Source organism: Ursus americanus, chromosome 16 (genome assembly GCF_024610735.1).
Source record: "Ursus americanus isolate L20-20 chromosome 16, mUrsAme1.1.p, whole genome shotgun sequence".
Lineage (NCBI taxonomy): Eukaryota > Metazoa > Chordata > Mammalia > Carnivora > Ursidae > Ursus > Ursus americanus.
In genome coordinates, this window is record NC_142142.1 from 55,669,365 (window position 1) to 55,689,369 (window position 20,005).

Genomic DNA, 20,005 nt, shown 5'->3' on the forward strand with positions numbered 1-20,005 from the left:
CCTGGGGAAGGTGTGGGAGGACAGGTATGAGAAATGCTCTTCCCTCAAAAATGACACCGAGTCTGCTCAAGGATGCCACTTCGCAGCTTAGGACACGATCCCTGCCTGTTTCTGTATTTTTATCCACATCTGTCAGATCTCTGGACAGGACATTTTGGAGGGCAGAGGTGAATGGTCTTTATTAAAAGGCTCAAACTTTTCCATTCTTGCAGTAGCAGAGGAGGAAACCCCAGTGAGTCTCTTGAGAGTTGACTGTCAGCCAGAGCTGTTCTAGAGCTTTCATTCTTTTGCTGATCGTTTTTTGGGGACCTTGGTGTCTTTTCGCTCTTGGTGTTGCAAATTTGACATTTATGAGATGATTTACTATAATTTAGTTCTTGCAGTTCTATTAAATTATAGGTCTATAAAATGGTTTCCTTTCATTCAATCTGGGGAACAGTAAACATTATCCCTTCTTCTTTTAGCCTCTTTGAAGTTTCCCTTTAGCTCATTTGAATGGAAGGAATTGAAGCACTTTCCCTAAAGAGGGAGATGGGTGAGTCATTCCCTGCATAGACCCTGCTTCCAGCTTTCTTTCACTGCACACTTTGCACCGGTTAAATGCGTAGCTTGTCATTCTGATGCATTTTTTTCTGCATAGTTCAGCTTTGATACTTTCCGAGAAATAGCATTGAATATCTCCCTGGAAAGAGATAAAAGCTTTTCCTCTTTTCTCTTTTAAGGCAGGTGTCTCATCAAGTAGGGGAGGACACTGGCTGACAGAGTTTACTATTTTTGTCCCTTTTTGCCCTTGTTTTTAAGACTGTTGTCTCTTGAACCTTCCTCGCTCTTGGCTTATCCTCCAATTTTTACCCTGTTCTTCCAGGAAGTAACAGTCTATTATGAAATGTTCATAGCCTAGCTATGAACTTGATCTTGAGTTCCTAACAGATAAACATAGTTGAGTTTACCAACTTAATACTTTTGATTCAGAATCTCAGAGTATAGTATACCTAGGTAAAAAGATAGCCCTAGTTGGAGGGTATAATAAGTTGTGGCAGAGACAGATATTTGCTGGAAATAAAGTGCTTCCCTACAAAAACAATACGTATTTGTAAGGATCAAAGAGAAAGAGGCTCTCCCCCACCTTGATGCTTATTAGCATTTGTAAAAGATGTGAAAGTTGACATTTCTCCTAGTCAATCTGGTTTTTCCTCTCAGGCTCAGATTTTCAGAATTTGTTAGGGAAAAGGCAGGTCAAGGTTGATATTGCTGCCACCACACTGGAGATGATACAGGAAAGTACCTTTCTTGGGGCGCCTGGGTGGCTCAGTTGGTTAAGAGTCTGACTCTTGATCTCAGCTCAGGTCTTGATCTCAGGGTTGTGAGATCGAGCCCCGTGTCGGGTTCCTTGCTGGGTGTGGAGCCTATTTGAAAAAACAAAACAAAATAAAACAAAAAAACTACCTTTCTGGAAACTGGATTCCCCAAGGACTCAATTTAGGAAACATGTTGTTAAATGTTAATTAAAATCCAGAGAAGATATATATTTCTATATGAAAATCATCAGTTTTCTAAAGAATACTGGATATAAATATGTCTCTAATGAGCTTGGCCTGGGACAGAACCTCTGTTCATGGTCACCATCATTGTATTTAGACAGGAAGGAGTGAGCTTTCCCAAAAGGTGACACACAATTGAAGTCTTGTCTTTCCTTAGGGTACCCCCTCCCTCTTCTCCCCTAAATGTTCCTAGCATTACGGGTTTAGTTTCTAATCTTATTTTGCTGTGCAAGCTGCAAAAATGTCAGGTTTTTCTGACTATTCCTCTGCCTTCTGATTACCCTTTTAAGCAATGCTGATTGCAGGAAATTGCTGTGGTGCAAGGCGGGTGTCACAACACACAGTGATTAAAACCCGCATGTGTCATTCACTGCCTGATTGAAGTAATCACACAGAGGGGAAGAGCAGATGAAAAACCTGCTAAGTGTGCAGAGGAGGGCTGGTTCTCATCATTTGGGTTTAAGGATTTTGAGTTAAAGAATCAAAACTCGTGTGAATAAGGCTTGTGTTTTCACTCATTTTGTTTCATTCTGAGTCCTCAAAACTTAGCAGGATCTGGGTCTGTGAACATTATTTTCCTAAGGAAAACAACTTATTGCTTTTTATCAAATGCAGGGTCCCCTGTATACGTGACTATAGAACAGTGGTTAAGCACATCAAGGGGAAAGATCCTAGCATGTGAGTGGGACAAATAGGTGAGAATAAAATGGGGAAAGGCCCGAATAGCTCAGTCCTGCAAGACTGCCCCCCTCCTCTCCCTGCCACACACACACACTCCAGACACCAATCACAAGCCCACAGATTGTCACTTCTGACCCACCAGCTATAGATGGGAAGTTCTAACAGCCCCCTCTTGGGGTTCAATTAATTTGCTAGAGTGGCTCAGAGAACTTAGAGAAAAATTTACTTAAATTTGCCAGCTTATTAGGGAGAATATTATAAAGGATACAAGTGAATAGCCAGATAGAAGAGATGCATAAGGCAAGCTTTGTGGAATGGAGCTCAGAACTCCCATTCTTTCCAGGAGCACCACACTCCTCGCACTTCTGCGTGTTCATCAACCCGAAGTTCTCTGAACCCTCTCCTTTTGGGTTTGTATGGAGGCTTCATTACATAGGCAGATTTGTGAAATCATTGGCCATTGGTGATTGAACTCTATCGCCAGCTCCTCTCTCCTCTTCAGAGGTCATCAGGGTGGAACTGAAAATTCTAACCCCCTCCCCCCCAGTCACATGGTTAGTTCCCCTTGCCATCAGTCCCCATCCTTAGGCTACCTAGGGGCTTTCCCCAATCTCCTAATTAGCAGAAGACACCCTTATCACTTGTATCGATTAGGAAATTCCAAGGATTTTAGGAGCTCTTTGTCAGGAATGGGGATGAAGACCAAATATAAATTGTGTATTATAAATCACAGTATCACCACTAAGCTATTTAAATTATTTGGTTCTGGAAAAGTGACCAATCCCATTCTCTTCCCATCTTCTGCTCCCCCTGTGTGGCTGAGCCCCAGAAACTGAGTTCCTATTGTGGATTCATTCACTTGAGGCATTGGACTATCAACATTACTTGAGCAGAGAACATTTTGAGTCAAGCATTGTAAAAGGTGTTGAAGGCCTCCGCTAATGATTTCTTATCTCTTTGTTTCCCTCAGGTACGGAACCCTGGTATTTCTATTTGATGAATGGATTTCTTAATTTTAATGTAGCCTTTGCATTGGCTCTCCTGGTCTTACCACTGACTTCTCTCATGGAATACCTATTGCAGAGATTTCATGGTGAGTGGCATAAGGGTTGATAGGTTTTGGGGGAGGAAAGAGTAAGTAACAATGTATACCAAGAAGTGAAAATGATTCCACCTCTCCTGTTCTCCATTTTCTTCCTACGGAAATGGTTGACTTATTGAATTTTCAATCTGTATTTGTAAATTTATGTGAAGATTTGGTTAAAGGGAGGAACTTTATATCCTTTCAAGTGAGGAAATCAGTATAGCATGCAGAACCACCCGGGGAGGCAGAAACAGTTATAGGATCTCAGGAGATCAGCGTGTTTGAATCTTGTGTTTTTTAAAGAAATGCATGTTAATATGGATGGTGGCTTAAGATAAGTGACAGAGGTAAACATTCTTTGGGGGAATTACTTCAACCAAAAATTTGAAAACTAAACCAGACAGGGATTTCCCTCAAATTTGATGCTGAAGTGAGAGAAGCTTTGGACTTCCTAAGAAACCTTATGCTTCTCTTTGTTCCGTTCTGCTTCTGTGTTTGCCTTATCGTGGAAGGTTTGGTTTGTCATTTATTTTGCTTGTTCTGACTCTGTAGTGCACAGCCAGTGTTTTCTCAAGTTGTCACGGATTTGGGTATCTAGTGCCCATGTTTCTTTTATGGAAGACAGATTTGAGTAGAAATTCATATGAGCTTTGGAAAGTGATTTAATTTCAGACTTTTCAGTCTGATTTGGATGCCATATGATCTCTCCATCCCACCCTGCATTCTGCTTTTCTACTATTAATGGTTTATAAAGAGTTCACTGTGCTATACTATTCGAATATGAAAGCAGTCTTCAGTCACTTTTATTTTAATACCCATAATGCCATTATCCTAACAGTAATTCCTTAAAATCGAATACCCAGTTGATATTCAGGTTTCCTACATTGTCTGAAAAACAGCTTTTTATAGTTTTTTTGAAGAGGATCTAAAAGGGGTCATAAACTGAATTTGGTGTTAAGTTTCTTAAGCTTTTTACGAGGTTTCCCCTCCCCTCTTCTTTTTTCTCCTGAAGATTTCTAAAGAAATCAGGTCATTCATCTTGCAAAGTGTCCCACATTTGGATTCAGCTGTTTGTCACCTGGAGGTGTTAACTTATTCCTCCATTCCTTGTATTTCCTAAGGATCACTTTATCTTTTTTTGAAAAGTAACTTTTTTTAGCTGTAAGAATAATTTATGCTTGTGGAGAATTTGGAAATGCTTGTGATGTAAGTATAAAAACAGCGTATTAAGCTGTTCTCTGCGGTATGAATCCAATTTTGGTTTAAAAATGTGTAATTTACACACATGTCCACCTAGTAAGAAAATGCTGTTTTTTCTTTATACTTTCTGTTTATTTATAGTAGAAAAAATACTCCTTAAAGGGAAAAAAACAGAAATACAAGGAATCAGGAAAGAAATTGCCTATTATTCCATCAAGTAGTACAACTGTAGTTGCTGATTTTGTACATTTTATGGAGAACATTAAAAAATTTTAGGCCATATTTTATTATTTTTTTAATTTTTAAATATTTAGTAATCTCTACCCTCAATGTGAGACTTGAACTCACAATCCCGAGATCAAGAGTCCCATCCTCTTCTGACTGAACCAGCCAGGCTCCCCAGGCCATATTTTAAAAATGTGCTTGTTTAAAAAAATATATTTGTTAGCTTTTTAAGATACAGAAGAGAAAAAGATTTCATTTTCTTATAATTAAGAAAATTCCAATTTAAAAAACTTCCCGGGGAAGTTTTAGGCTTAGGCTAAATTACAGCCTAAGAGCTCATGATTCAATCTTAGAGTAGAAAGTTTAAAGGATAAACTTGGTATTCCGGTTCCAGAATTTTCATCCCTAAAGAGTTTCTAAAAAGATGCAGATAACTTAGGAACACCAAGATGGATCTTGGTGACAATCCTGAGCTTTTCCTTGCTCGTTGTAGACACGATGAACACCAGGGGGCACTGTCTACCCTTTGCCAGCGATTCTAGGCACTGCTCATTAACACTATTAGAAGCACAGTGGGGAATGCCTTCCTGGTGGGTTGCAGGTTTATCACTCAGTGTTCATGTACCTAACCATGGGAACTTTCCAGCAGGTGCTTGGGTCTTAGCACTCATTAAATTCCTTTAATTCTTTCACATGCTTCAAGTGCATTAGGGTTCCAATTTTGGGATTCAGAGTGGATGGGTATTGCAAAAGAGGAGAGAAAACGTCATCAGTGAACTTCCTTTAAGAGTGTTTTTATATTTGCTTTGAAACAAACTCTTTTGTGGCTTGATGAAAGCCAGTGCTGGGCTTGAGAATCCAGCTCTTTCTTTCCTTTGATCTATAGCTATTTGAACAGACTGATTGGTATATAAGGAAGGAGATTAATGTATTAGACAGAACATGGGAATTAAAACCCAAGAAAGGAGTTCATGTTACGCTTTTGGTTAATCTCAGGAACCTTTAATCTTAGTGGCAGGACTCACTGGGGAGAGAAGGCTTTTTTTTCTTCATCCAGTGTAGAAATTATTAAGCTGTGTTACCCATTGGCTTGACTTTGATTTGCGTTCTAGCCAAATCTAGTATTGTGCCTCCTGTTAGATATTGCCTCTCTTGGGGGAGCTCAGGAGTATATACCTTTTTCTACTTAACCCCTTTACTGCATCAGAGAAAGTGTGACTACAAGAGCTGAAACATTTTATGGGGTGCCCTAGGGCATATTCCTGTTTGAGATCAAGAAAACATTGAAACTAAATATGTTGTTTTGTTCTAATATGGTGAAAGGTGGATATTTTTCTGTGTCTTACAGTTCAGAATTTAGGCCACCCATATTGGCTTACCTTGGCTCCAATGTATATTTGGTTTATAATTTTCTTCATCCAGCCTCACAAAGAGGAGAGATTTCTTTTCCCTGTATATCCACTTATATGTCTCTGTGGTGCTGTGGCCCTCTCTGCACTTCAGGTGAGTTTCAAGGAAATGTATATCTGCTTCATTCCATTTCACTTTTAAAATTGGTCATAAAGCTTAAAGACAAATTACAGAATGCTTCCCTCAAGGTATTTTATCCACGCACTACACCTGATGCGGATCATATTATTAAAGCTTTATGTATTGATTGCTTCCTGTTGATCATACTCTTAACAATGCAAATATGTAAGCTTAATTTGTGTGTTAATTTCTTTCTGTTGCCAACAAGAATCCAGTTGATGTTAAAGGAGTTTTGTTAAGTCATTGTATAGGCCCACCACAGAATGGTGGCATCACAGCAGAGCTACTGGAATGTCTGCTCTTCAACTCTAAGATCAGATTAAAACTTGCTGAAGTGTTTGGGATCACATCAGGCATTTAGCAATATGGGATGCTTTGTGATCCTGGCTTAAAACCTGTCCAGGTCAATTCGTTGTCAGAACTAATCTTGAATATCTTTGTGGCCTCAGAAGCCTCCAGGCTTTTTTGACCTCTGCTACCATTTGCAACTGGCACTAAAGTAATTAGGGTGACAGGTTTTTTTTTTTTTTTAATAGACATATAGAGATATAATTCACCCATTTGAAAAGTGTAAAAAATTAAGTGGTTTTTAGTATATTCACACATATGCGTAACCATCACCACAGTGAACTTTAGAACATTTTTATCACCTCAAAAGCCCATTAGCTGTCATCACCGCCCCCTACCCCATATCTCCCCAGCCATAAGTAACTACTAATCTATTTTTTGTCTCTATAGATGTGCCCATTCTAGGCATTCCATGTAAACGGAGTCCTAAAGTACCTGGTTTTCTGTGATTGGTTTCTTTCATTCAGCATTATGTTTTTAAGACTCATCCATGTTAGGATGGTAGTTTAAAAAAATTTAAATTATAAAAGTGAACTTTATTGCACATAATTTTTTATTTACTACTTTTTAAAAATTTATTTGAGAAAGAGAACGTGTGCGTGCAAGAGTAAGCATGTGGGGTGTGGTGGGGGAGCAGAGGGAGAGGAAGAGAGAAACCTAAGCAGACTCCTTGTTGAGCATGGAGCCCGATGTGGGGCTCGATCTCAGGATCCTGAGATCACAACCTGAGCCAAAACCAAGTCAGACGCTCAACCAGCTGCGCCACCCAGACGTCCCACTTTTACTACTTTTTAAATTAACCCTACTATCCTAACAAAACCACCTTCCTTCCAGCATTTTTACCTATCACATACCAAACTTTATTAAATTTGTAATCTGAATGTACATATAACTTTACATCCCTTTTAATATAACTGCATCGTATCACTTTCAGGGTTGCCATATCTATACCCATGTTTTGAATAGGAGTATATCTTAAATTTGGTATAAAAGCATTATTATGTAATATACTGAATTTGTTACATATAATGATTAGATACATAATTTATAGTAGGTTTAGGATGCTTACTTATTTCAGTATTATAAACAAGGCTGGGATGAATATTTTTCTTTAGGTGTTTGGATTGTTTCCATAGGACGGATTCCCCCAAATATGAAAGGAGTTCAAACACGTGGGACTAACAAGTAAATATTTGCAAAATTTTACTTCCCCAAAGTTTAGTTCTAGTTTAGGAAGAAAAGAAGGAAATAAATCTAATGGGAAGGTGCTCACAGATGATAGAATTCATGCATGTATGTATATATTGTAATAATATTCCCCTAGTTTGTAAAGTAGTTTAGCAGAAAATTAAAAGCATTTTCCTGATGTTCTGTGAGAGGAAATCTTTTTTCTTTTTGGTCATGAGACATTTTGTGGATGCTACAAACTAATGAAAACTTCTCAGTGAGGAAAGTAAAGATGAATACTTGTTACATCAAAATAGAGATACTTCATATATCAAAGGAGGCTGCCAAAAAGCACTTTTGTTTATTTATTTATTCATTAAAAACAATTTTTTAAAGTAGGTTCTATGCCCAACGTGGGGCTCGAACTCATAACCCTGAGATCAAGAGTTGCATGCTCCACTGACTGAGCCAGCCAGGCGCACCAGCAGTTTTGTTTATTTAAAAAAAAAAAATTATTAGGACCTTAAGCACTAGAGTGGTTTCCAAATATTTTTCCTATGAAGCTGGTGAGAATTCCTCTGGTTGGGCTGACCTGTAGATAGTCTTAACGGAGTTTGTTTTCATCTTAGAACTTGGAGTGGGTACCTCATTAAGTGTTTCAAATGCTGAGACCCTGGATAGAATCTCTTTGGCTGCTTCCTCCCTTTTGGTGTTATTATAATGTTTTACGATTGTGTTATGTAGATTCTGCAAGTCCTCTTTTTTCTCAATACAGTTTTCTTTCCTTCTAGAAATGTTACCACTTCGTGTTTCAGCGATACCGCCTGGAACATTACACGGTGACATCGAACTGGCTGGCGTCGGGAACACTTATCCTGTTTGGGCTCTTGTCCTTTTCTCGCTCTGTGGCCCTGTTCAAAGGTAGATGCACAGAGAACGTCTTGCCCCAGACTCAGAAAACACTTCACCTTGGGTTTTGATGGATATGTGATTAACACTGTTCAGCTTTAGCTGGGAGGAGGACTGTACTATAAGGAGAACCTGTGGACTTAATATTGTGACAGGGATGTGCCTTCTCTACCTTAAGATGAAAGAGAAGACTGAGAATTCTAGAAATTTTTTTTTCTAGGTTTTTTGTTTTTGTTTTTGTTGTTGGTTTTTTAAAGGATGCTTTTTCATTTTGAAGAATGAATTAAGGAAGCCTTGAACATAAGCAAATTTGGGGCTCAATTCCCATGATTATATTCTTCCTGTAATCATTTTTTGGATCCAAAAGATTAAAATGTGCTCAAAGAACAGAATTTAAAAAGGCAGAAGGGTGTAGAGAAGGGCAAGAAAGGAAATGATATTTGGTAGAACAGGGTCTCTGCTGTGATCATCTTGAGAACTCTAGAGAGGCTGTGTACCAGTGGGGCAGGCTTCCTGCTACATTTGCTGGGGACCTTCACACTCTTCAATCACACACGGGTCACAGGGGGACATTCATGTGCATTATGATTCAATGTCAGGCTCTCATCTTACTCATCTTTGGCTTTCACAAACCTCTCCCTTCCAGGGTATCATGGGCCCCTTGATTTGTATCCAGAGTTTTACCGAATTGCCACGGACCCAACCATCCACACCGTCCCAGAAGGCAGGCCTGTGAACGTCTGTGTAGGAAAGGAGTGGTATCGCTTTCCCAGTAGCTTCCTTCTGCCTGATAAGTAAGTCTTCCTTTAATTCTGGAGTTTTCAATCAGGGAGTAAAAATAGCAATCCTGTGGCAGTGTCTCCTTAATTTTTCTTTCATGTTCAGATTTTCACAAAAAGTTGTTGAAAAATTGACCATTTCAGAGCCGTGAGATCTTCACCGTGGAACCACAGCCTGTGTTCAGTAGACGGGGTGCTGTGTCTGCCACACGCCCTGCTCCACCTGTAACCACAGAGGTCTGGGGACTTCTAAAATCACTCAGGGCCCCAGGCTCCTGCTAGTGGCTCTTCCTGAGCATTCATACGTAAATTTCAATAATCATCTGATATTAATCCACTTCCAAAAGTAGTCTAGAAACTCTAGCTAAAAGAGTGTTTTTAGAGAAGAAATGTTTGTCATCCAACAGTAGTGGAAGTTCTTTCCCAGCATGTGGACTCAGGGGAAAGCTGTGGTTGAGATGTCTGGACCCTTGCCTTCATGCTCTCTGTTGTTGGATGATAGCATAGGCTCCGGAGTTCCTTGTGTTTGCTCAATTCGGACGGAGAAGGTCCTATTTAGGGAAAAGGGAAGTTGGGTTAAGATGAGTCGTGTTGTTCCATTTGGGGATTGGCTTGAGCAGCTTAGCTGGTGAGGGTATCTTGTGTTGAATGAAGATCCTCTATCAGTCATTAATCATTAAATTAAAATGTGGGTTTTTTTTTTTTGAAGTATCAACTAATGTTAGCCTTTGCCTTTTACCTTTGCAATAGTTTCATAACTAAAGATGCTTGTGAGAATTAGGGACAAAGTACTTCTCCCATAGTGTGTTCTTGCATTTCACTCTTTTCCTACCTGATGAATTTGGTTTAATTTTGGTAAGTCCCTCTATCATGTGGTTATTGGTGATAAACAGGGATGCTTCTTTGGTTCGTTGGTTGGTTGGTTAGTTGAAGAACCATTTGGTTGCAAATTTTACTTCTAAGAGTTGGTGGGATAGGTTGAGAGACCTCTCAGTGAAAATTTCTCAACGATGTTGGACTGAATCATGACCTTTGCCTCTGTGCTCCTTGGTGGAGGTTTTAGCAGAAATATTTTTTTCTCCAAGCGAGATGTTTTTCACATGATTTTTTTTTTTTTGGCTTGTTTATTTCAAGTACATTTAGCAATATGGGCCCCCTGTGTTTTTCTTACTCTCCCTTATTTGTGTTTCTGACAGTTGGCAGCTTCAGTTCATTCCATCAGAGTTCAGGGGTCAGTTACCAAAACCTTTTGCGGAGGGACCACTGGCCACTCGAATTGTTCCTACTGACATGAATGACCAGAACCTGGAGGAGCCATCCAGATACGTAAGGGCGACAATTTCCTTTTACCTCTTGAAAGAAAGTCATACTCTAAGATCTGTTGGCATACACGTTGGAGCTTTGATGAAATGGGGAATTTCTTAGAAAGTGATTTCTTTAGGGTAAGAGATATAACAGCTTTTGTTGAGAAAGAATAGCACTTTTATTTTAAAATTTCCTTTTATTTTCTATGTGAAACACATAGTTCAACGTATTTTCTAAGCTCATCTGGAAATTTTCTTACGTTGAATTCAAATCATTTTGAAACACATTCTGAAACTCTGATCATTCCCTGGCTCATTAAAATATTTGGTGGGGGGCGCCTGGGTGACGCAGTTGTTAAGTGTCTGCCTTTGGCTCAGGGCGTGATCCCGGCATTGTGGGATCGAGCCCCACATCAGGCTCCTCCACTATGAGCCTGCTTCTTCCTCTCCCACTCCCCCTGCTTGTGTTCCCTCTCTCACTGGCTGTCTCTATCTCTGTCAAATAAATAAATAAAATCTTTAAAAAAAAAAATTTGGTGGGGAACTTTCGAGTTCTCAGTAGACCTTTGACCTAATTATCAGCGTATTCTGGTTTCAGCAAACGGACTTCAGTGAAGGAAGGCTATTTTCCTGGTGCATGCATGGTGCAATCTTTGTCAGGGTCGTGCTCTTCCACCCACTCATCTTTATCTACTCCAGGATCCCATGTGGTTTTATTTCAGTTCCTTTGAAAGATGACACTTGCACCATTTGATACTTGTAAAATCTTTGTAGAAAAGGTGAGTGCAATAAAGATAACGTTCCCGGTCCCCAGAGACAGCAGAGGAATATTTTATAGAATTATTAGCACTTTTTTTTGGCGAACTGTCTTTTAAAGAAACATATAACAGTTTAGATGTCAGACACATTTTGTGTAGGTTTTCCTATATACTTCCTTTGCGAAATGACCAGGACTCGTGGTATTGTGAAGTGCTCCTGCAGCCATGCGTGGCCTTTTGTCTCCCAGATGGAGACCGTCAGGGCTTATGAAGGAGAGTCTTAACTGCCGGAGTTTAAGCTATAAGCTATGGGAATGGCCGTTGTCAGATACATACTTGGCCTGGCCCTCTGAGGAGGTAAGATCTGTATTCCATCAAGGGGTTTATGTTAGAGCTTTTTTCCTAACTTACTCTTCTGATTCCTGGAGCATTGAAAATACCCCAGGATGGGGTAAACTGTTTTTGGTAATTTTTGTTTCAGCTGCAGATACTCTCCTGACAGCAGGCTTTCATGGGGATCACCATGAACATACTGGGTAATCAGAAGGGTAGGCACACACACTATGATGGGGGAAGACACAAACTCAAGAGTGATGTTGTCACGGCTATGTTTTAGGAAGAAGTAGCATGGAGTAGTAAAAAGAAGCATGGACTTTGGAGTCAGCTAGGCCCGAGTTCAAATCCTAGTTCTCTTGCTTACCTTGGTGACCTTAGGCAAATTAGTTAATTTCTCTGTTTAATTTATTTCTATCTGTAAAATGGGAATGATGGCACCCATTTGGAAGATTATAATGAGCTTTGGTATTCTATCTGTCATAGTTAGTATCGTGTGGTACATAGATTTTCCCACAGATGTTCTTAATCTGATAATGGCATATCAGACGGTTTGTAGGTAAAGGAACTCTTAAGAGGATTTATAATCTGCCTGAATCTATCTCTCCTTCCTTCCTTTTCTTGGTTTTCCACCTGATTTTTGTCCACCCACACCCATCCTTGCCTTTTCCATCCCAGTGATTTTGCTTATCTTGGTGACCGTGCCTGGACTTCCTTTGTCTCCCTCCTTATGCCATCAAAACTCTCTTCCTGTCCGTAGCCTTTCCCACTACTTAAGTCGTGGTGAGCTGTGCTCCTTTAAATGCCCTAAGTACTTAACTCTACCACTCATTTAGCTATTCACTTTTGTTGTTATTTACGTATTTTTGATATGTATGTCCTGTGTCTCCCCATCAGCCTGTGCGTGCTGTGAAGAGAATGCCTGCACCTTGTTTCTTCTGTATTCACCGTAGCATCTGGGGTAATGCTGTATGTCTAGTTAGCCTGCGTGTGCTTTCTGAGTAGGGAAATAACGTTCCCCATCATTGGGACAGTGATCTTGAGAGAAAGCTGTCTATAAAAATCTAGTGGCCTTCTGCACATTTTTTAGGCTTTGGTCACTGGTTGTCTTTGGTTAGATCATATTTCCATATTCCCTGCTATCAGATGCTGTCAAATTTAGTTAAGCGGCTCTATGTTAGCTTTGCCCCAAAACAAAGATATTTCGGAATACCTATAGGAGTCACCAAAATGCTGATTAAAAACAAACAAGTCTGATGTATCTACTGTGAGTATGTAGTGTCCACCATTGTGCTTGTCCACCTTCCTGTTTTGAGAGTTTTCCTGCAAAGTTCTTTATGACATTTCCTGCGTGGTAGGACAAGTGTCTTCCAGATCCAGGCTGTTCACCTTTCACCCTTTGGAAAGTAAAGGAGACATTTGATGGCTTGCTGTGAATTTGACGTGAGCAGTGATCAGGGATTCATTTCCTTCAGTCAGTTGATTTTCTTCTGATGATAAAAGCAATATGCATTCATTGTATAAAATAACGAAAGCTAACAATAAAAGAGTCATCTATAATCTTATTACCCAAATATTAAACTATGTTTTACCATTTTGGTGTTTTTTGTCTTGTTTCCCTTGCATATATATGTAGATATGTATGTTAACAAAAATATCAATATTAAAAAAAATTTTAATGTTGTAGTTTTTAAGAAATGGTGTCAGGATTATGGCTGTAATAATAACTTGGCCTGGTATGTAGGAGAACACACTAGACTACTCAGTGCTCGTTCCTTCCGGTATCTGTCCTGGTTCTTTAGAGAAGGCAAAGTCTTTATGTTCCCTTCTTTGCTGAGCATGCTAGATGGCAGCAGTGTTTTTATCAGCCCACTGGCTCTGAGCGACAGGTTTTAGCCAGCCTTCGGCTTCAGTGCTCAGTGATGAGGTCTGTCTCCTCTTTCTGGTCTGCATGGAAACGAGGACACATGCATGACTTCCTTTAGTTCGTCTCCTTGACGTCTGAGTTGATCAAGAATTAAGAGTGTGTGTAAAGGCTCTGTGGTTTCTAAGGCACTGTTGGAACCATCTTGCAGAAATATTTTTTTTCTGCTCTATATTCTTTCGTAGTTGATACTGAGTCGCTTTTGAACATCTGATTATTGAACAAGTGGCATTTTTACAGTGGTTCTTGCCAGATTTTCTGCCAAAATCAAGGTGTGAATTTAGAAGATACATTCACTGTCTCCTCTTTATTAATTGACAAACCCAGTTTTTCGTTGGCTCTTTCAAGGTGAATGATACCCTTCCGACTCCAAATCTGATACCTGATGTGGGAGTCACAAACACCTGTTCAGGAGGGAATGTGACTTTTCTCTGCTTTTAACTTAATGCGTAAGCAGACTTGTAGGAAACTTGTCTATCTGTTCTCTTTGAAAAAATGAAAGTGTTCATTAATGACTTTTCCCCAAACAGTGATGCAGTCAGTTCAGCTCCAATGTGATATAAAGTTGCTAGAAATCGTTGTGTGGTGAAAAACCACTAGGCTTATGGGGAAAATGGGATCAGGGACACAGTGCTCAAAAACATGGTCAGTGACACATAAAAAAAAAAGATGTGAGCCTATTAAAATGGTCGTTACAGTTTCACATATGTTGAGCGGCCGAAAGTATGTAAGTACTAGAGCAACGTGGGAGTTCACCTTGAAACAGACCTCAAGTGTGCTTGTGGCAGTGATGCTGGAAGGCTTATCTGCAATAGGACAGGAAGTCATCTTGCCAGAGATGGCCCGGTGAGGCTCGGAGCACAGCGTGCACTGCAGGAGCAGGGAGGCCGTGGAGGATGCATGCGTGCACTCTGTGTATTCCTGCTCTGATGAGGTCAGCCGAGTGCAGTTTGCTCGCTTCACGTTGTGTTTCTCGTGGATTAAATGACACATGAGCAAAAGCAGAAATTGAATTAAGCTCAGACTGTTCCCTAATATATCCGTTGTGTTGGAACAAATTTGCATTTTCAAATCAAGTGTTACAACAGAATTGACTGTATGTTCAGTCAAAACTTACTTAATTTTGTTCTTAAGTCCCTGCTTTTCCCATTTAACCCGTGGGAAGAATTACAAATTTGGAAGGGAATTTAAGATACCACAGAGTCCATGATCTCTTCATTTTATGGGTGAAGAAACTGAGGCTCAGAGGGGCTGTAACCTGACAAAGGTTAGTCCTTGTATAAGAAGCTTGGTTTCAGGATTCCCCAATATTCTTTTCACACCTCCTATTTCCAAAGTCACTTAGAGTTCATACCATATGGCATATCCCTTGAATGTATGTTTGCATGTAATGGTTAATCATTCTTTGATGTAACAAGGTTGAATAGACAGTAAATAGCTGAGCATTAATTTTTAAAGAAGTTACTTTACATTTCTCAAGGTTTGTTATCTATATCTATCTATATGCCAGGTATTTTAAGTAGCAGTTGTGTTTGTTTATAGAAATAATCAGGGTTCTCACCCCCTTTTCTTTCTGTCCTCTTTTTCTTATCCTTCCGCCTGCTTTTTGTTTTTAAAATATTTTATTTATTTGAGAGCGAAAGCAAGAGAGGTCACAGAGGGAGAGGGAGAAACAGACTCCCTGCTGAGCAGAGAGCCCAATGTGGGACTTGATCCCAGGACCCTGGGATCATGACCTGAGCCGAAGGCAGACGCTTAACCGACTGAGCCGCTGAGGTGCCCCTCCTCCTACTCTTATTAGAAGTCCTTACTGCAGGAGAAAATAAGTTGTCCTATAGATATCCTTGCTAATTGTTATCAGCCTAATATTGAAGCAAGCAGGTTCAAATTGCTATAATACATGCAGTGGCATAAGATTGGAATCACTAAGAATTTAAGTGAAGGCTATACAAAATGCTTCTTTAAAATTAATTCCCTGGTATCCATTATGTTGACATTTAGAAAAGTGAACTTTCCATCATCTTTAGTGATTGAACGACCAAAAACTTTTACCTGTGAGTTCACATTTTTACAGTGCAGCACATTTTTACTCAAGAATGTAAAGTTTCAATTGACAAACATATGTTTAGCAAGTATGGGAGATGACAAAACTATAAAAACAGTCTGTGCTTCTGGGTGACGACTACTTAATCTAAGTGGAGTTTATATAGACGAAGAAAATGAAAAGCCAGGAACATATTTGAAGTCTTTTCCTATCAAATGTATTCTCCTAGGCTCAGTGCTCTTATTTAAAAAAAAAAAGAAAAAGAAAAATACACCACTGGAGAATATTGATGCCTGGCAAAATGATATACTGGCAAGAGCACTCGGCTGGGCGTTAGAAGAACCTGTAATTCCTTTCAGGAATTGAGTGAGGTATACGTATTTTTTTTCTTAAATGACTTTGTGAGTTTCCAAGGTCCTTGAAATAGTTTTGTATCTGCTTCCAGTTTGCTGTGACTACATCTGAAATCCAGTTGCAATTTCAGGATATTCCATTATCTGTTATCTAATCAAATATTTAATGGTGGCAAATCTTGAGATGTGATTCCTGGGCCGTGAGACCTAATGACCAGAGATAGAAGTCTGCGTACTGCGTCTGTCCCAAAGGAGAGGAGTATATGTTAGGGGCACACTGCTGTGTGGTGCTGCCTGAGTGAGATGCTGATGTTTGGAAGCTGGAGAGATACTGCCACAGGCCCCTCTCCCCTGGCAGAATCTCTGTCCCAGCTGCTAAACCAGAGCAGCGAGTATTTATTCCTGCCCAACTCCCCTCGGCTCATTTCTACCCCAACAAAATGCACACTTTTTATTAATGATGTTTTGACCTCTATCTCAGGCCTTTTCTTTGAGAATATATATTTTTCTTTGTCTGAGGTGGTATTAAATTTTTGTCCGTAACATACATTTATTGATAAGATGTAAACAATGTGCTATCGATTATCAATAAATTAGTTTGAATTCCACCCCCCCATACCTTTTTTTTCTTCTGCTTTAGAGGTGCTGATTTGTTCTTCTCCAAAGCTTTTAGTGGGTTCTTAGAAACTGAAAGAAGTCACATTTCTTTCAAAATGAGTCTTAAATGCTTGTATTTTATGAAATTTTAAACTAAGGCATATTTTTAGCTTCAACAGCTGGTTGATATGTAGCCTGTGACTAATGAAATGAAACACATTTTTGTTTCATGATCATGTGTTAATGTCACCCTACAATTTTGTTATTTTTGATGCAAGAAAGAATGATTAAATCTGAAGAAACAAAAAAATGAGCTTCTTGGTTACACTTTAAGACAGATTTAAATCTAGTCTCTTGGTTTTTGAATTGTAGACGATGTTATGGAGCATGGGCTCGGATTTTGCATTTTGAGATCCTGACAAAATTGAGAGAAGAAACTATTCTTTTTGATTCTAGTTCTTAGACCCAAGGGGCAGTAGTCACTTGGTGTTACCAGGGATTTCAACTGAGAAAACTCAAACTAAAAATAGTCACACTAAAATAGTCTATATATAATATGATCCAGATTTTCTAAGGAAAAAATCTATATAGAAAAGAAGGTCTGGGACATAAACTAACAGGTTGATGGTGGTTTATTTTGGGTGGTGGGATAGGGAATTTTTTAAAAATGCATTTAAAAAATATTTTTATACTAAGTCATGCTGTACTTGAATCATTTTTAGAAAAGAGCCCCAATAGGGGCTATAGATACCAAATCCTAGAAACTACCAAGAAGACCGCTGGTGTGCTTACAAACAGCACTCAGCATGTTGTCAGTTGACCTCTGGTTTCCCGTTTTTGAGCACAAGAAGAACCCTCAACTCAAAATTGAGAAAGTTATTTTCTGTTAAGTAATTTTTGCCTCTTAGCTTTCTGGCCTCTTAGTTAAGTCATTTCAGTCATTAGATCTAAGACTATTTTTGCTCCTCTTTCTGCTAACTAGATTGCTTCAAAGAGATAAATGTGGTTTACCTATTATAAGCTATGAGGAAAAGAGTTTTTTTTTAACCCTTGAACTAAGACAGGATGCTGCTGCAGTGAATAGACTATGAAGTCATATGTTAAGCTCTTCCGGGCAGGAGGGGAATGAAAGAATTACGTTAAATTTTAAATAAAATGAAATAATTTGCCCATCGTTGAGGTTCATACAGAAGGGCACGTCTATTCGGTAAGTGTACCAGAGACTACCTGTTGGCAGGGGCCTTCCCCCACCATCCTGGGCCCCCTGGCCCAAAAAGACCACAATCCGTCAGTCTTTCCAGTACAATAACATGAATCTCTAACCTTTTGGCATCTTTTCCATGAATTTTAAATCCTTCTCCTTCTGTTCCTTCATTGGCTCATTTATCTACCCACTTATTTAACTTTTTAATTGTCCTCAACTGTGTGTTGAAAATACAAAGGTGACAAAAAGCATAGTTGCCTATCATTTAAGAGAAGTCCCCACCAAGAAAAAAAAAATGAAAAAAATTAGGGGCAGGGAAGGAATTGGGAAAAACAATGTAGGAAGCAGAAAAAGATTTTAAACTTCTGTCATCAATGTTCCCTGATAGGTTAAAAGAAAAGGTTGGGGACGGTAAAACATTTGCTTTGAAAGAAGAACCATCAGAAAGTAAGAGCTCCTAGAAATTGAGAGTAAGATAATGGAGATTTATAAAATCAGTAGAATGATGAAAGGACCAAGTTGGAGGAATCTTCTATTCCACAATAGTACAAAAATAGAACAAAACCCCAAAAAATGGATGATAGGAAAAGGGAGAAAGATCAGCCAGCATCCAGCTAGCTAATAGGAGGTCCAGAGAGGAAAAATGAAATGGAGGAGAGGAAATTGTCAAAAAATGTGAGTAAATCGCCCAGAACTGAAGGACTCTGCTTTTTGCAGTGAAGAAGGCCCTGGAGTATACCTGAGATGGTGGATGCGAAGTGGTTAATACCAAGGTGCATCAAGTACCGAAAGAGGTTCCCATATATTATTATTTGATAATTGAAAAGATCAAAAGCTATCAGGAGAAAAAGCTGGGGGAGTTGTGAATAGCTGCCTCTGGGAAGTGGGACCAGGAGTAGCGAGGGTACCGCTGTTTTTCATAAGCTTCTGGTGCTACGTAAGTTTTGAACTATGCACAGGTATTATTTTGATAAACCTAAAGGTGAATTTGGAGTCTAGCAGGAGAGACAGTTCTCCAACATTTTCCAGCAGTGTTGAGAGTGCCATAATATGCTGTAGGAGCACAGGGAAAGGAGGAAGGACTTCCTGCTTCTCTGGGGACAGCTTCAGATAAGAGGTGGCAAGGACCTGGGTCTCAGAAGATGACTGCGAGGTGTCCGGCAGAGGAAAGGAAATTAACCTTCCAGCCAAAGGGAACAGCATATACAAGGGTTGAAGTATGAAAGAACATTGAATGTTTAGGAGAAGATTAAATGGTTTTAGATTTCTAGATTTTAGTTAATTGGACAGAGCGTTTTTCATTTCTTCCCTTTTTAATTTATTTCATATTTCTGTGACTATGTTCTCTGCTAAGTTACGTATTTAAGGGCAAGGGTTCATGTCTTTGTCCTTACTCTTTGAAACCTCCATCATACTGAACATAGGGCGTATACACAGCAGATGATTTAAAAAGTTTTAAACTTAAAATACTTATACAGCCCTTCATTTAGTCATCTTGAATTCAAGAGAGGCCTCCCCAAACCCTGATAATAATAGACATTGAAACTAATTAGGACTCAGGCACTGTCATTCCTCAAGGTCTAGGTATACTCCTCCCAGGGTACTAGGTTACAAGCTCCGGGAGGACAGGGATCGTGTCCTTTCCATCGTTGTATCACTGGCAGGGCCCAGCACTGCACAGATGTTAGCTGATGAAACTTGTCAGTCTTCATTAACAGATCACAGACCGAAAGAACATTTAACTCTCCTGCTTCCTCTTGTTTTAAGGATATCCTTAAAATCCCCAAACCCCTGATTTCTATAGCTATCTTTGCCAGCCTTTAATAAGGAACAGAACAAATAGTTTATGTTCCCTGCTAAGATGCTGATCCATGAAAAAGGTTCGTGTTATTGCCTTAATATCATAGCATTTACTGTAAGACCGGTTAGTAGTTTGTTTTTTAGAAAACAAGATAACTTTTTTTGACTAGTGTTATCTCTGTTCTTCAAGTCTCATCACTCTATGTTCAGTCCTTTCCATTTCA

At 39.4% G+C, this 20,005-nt stretch overlaps 1 protein-coding gene across 4 annotated transcripts in view; it reads left to right on the forward strand.

Moving 5' to 3' along the window:
* ALG9 (ALG9 alpha-1,2-mannosyltransferase) overlaps nucleotides 1-20,005 on the forward strand; it is a 95,843-nt gene that overhangs the window by 24,815 nt on the left and 51,023 nt on the right. For all 4 annotated transcript variants that reach the window (XM_045797752.2, XM_087868443.1, XM_087868442.1 and 1 more), the window contains exons 9-13: nucleotides 3,193-3,315; nucleotides 6,080-6,234; nucleotides 8,568-8,697; nucleotides 9,332-9,479; nucleotides 10,661-10,790. In XM_045797752.2, the coding sequence (XP_045653708.1) occupies nucleotides 3,193-3,315; nucleotides 6,080-6,234; nucleotides 8,568-8,697; nucleotides 9,332-9,479; nucleotides 10,661-10,790 (686 nt within the window). The remainder of the gene's footprint in view (nucleotides 1-3,192; nucleotides 3,316-6,079; nucleotides 6,235-8,567; nucleotides 8,698-9,331; nucleotides 9,480-10,660; nucleotides 10,791-20,005) is intronic.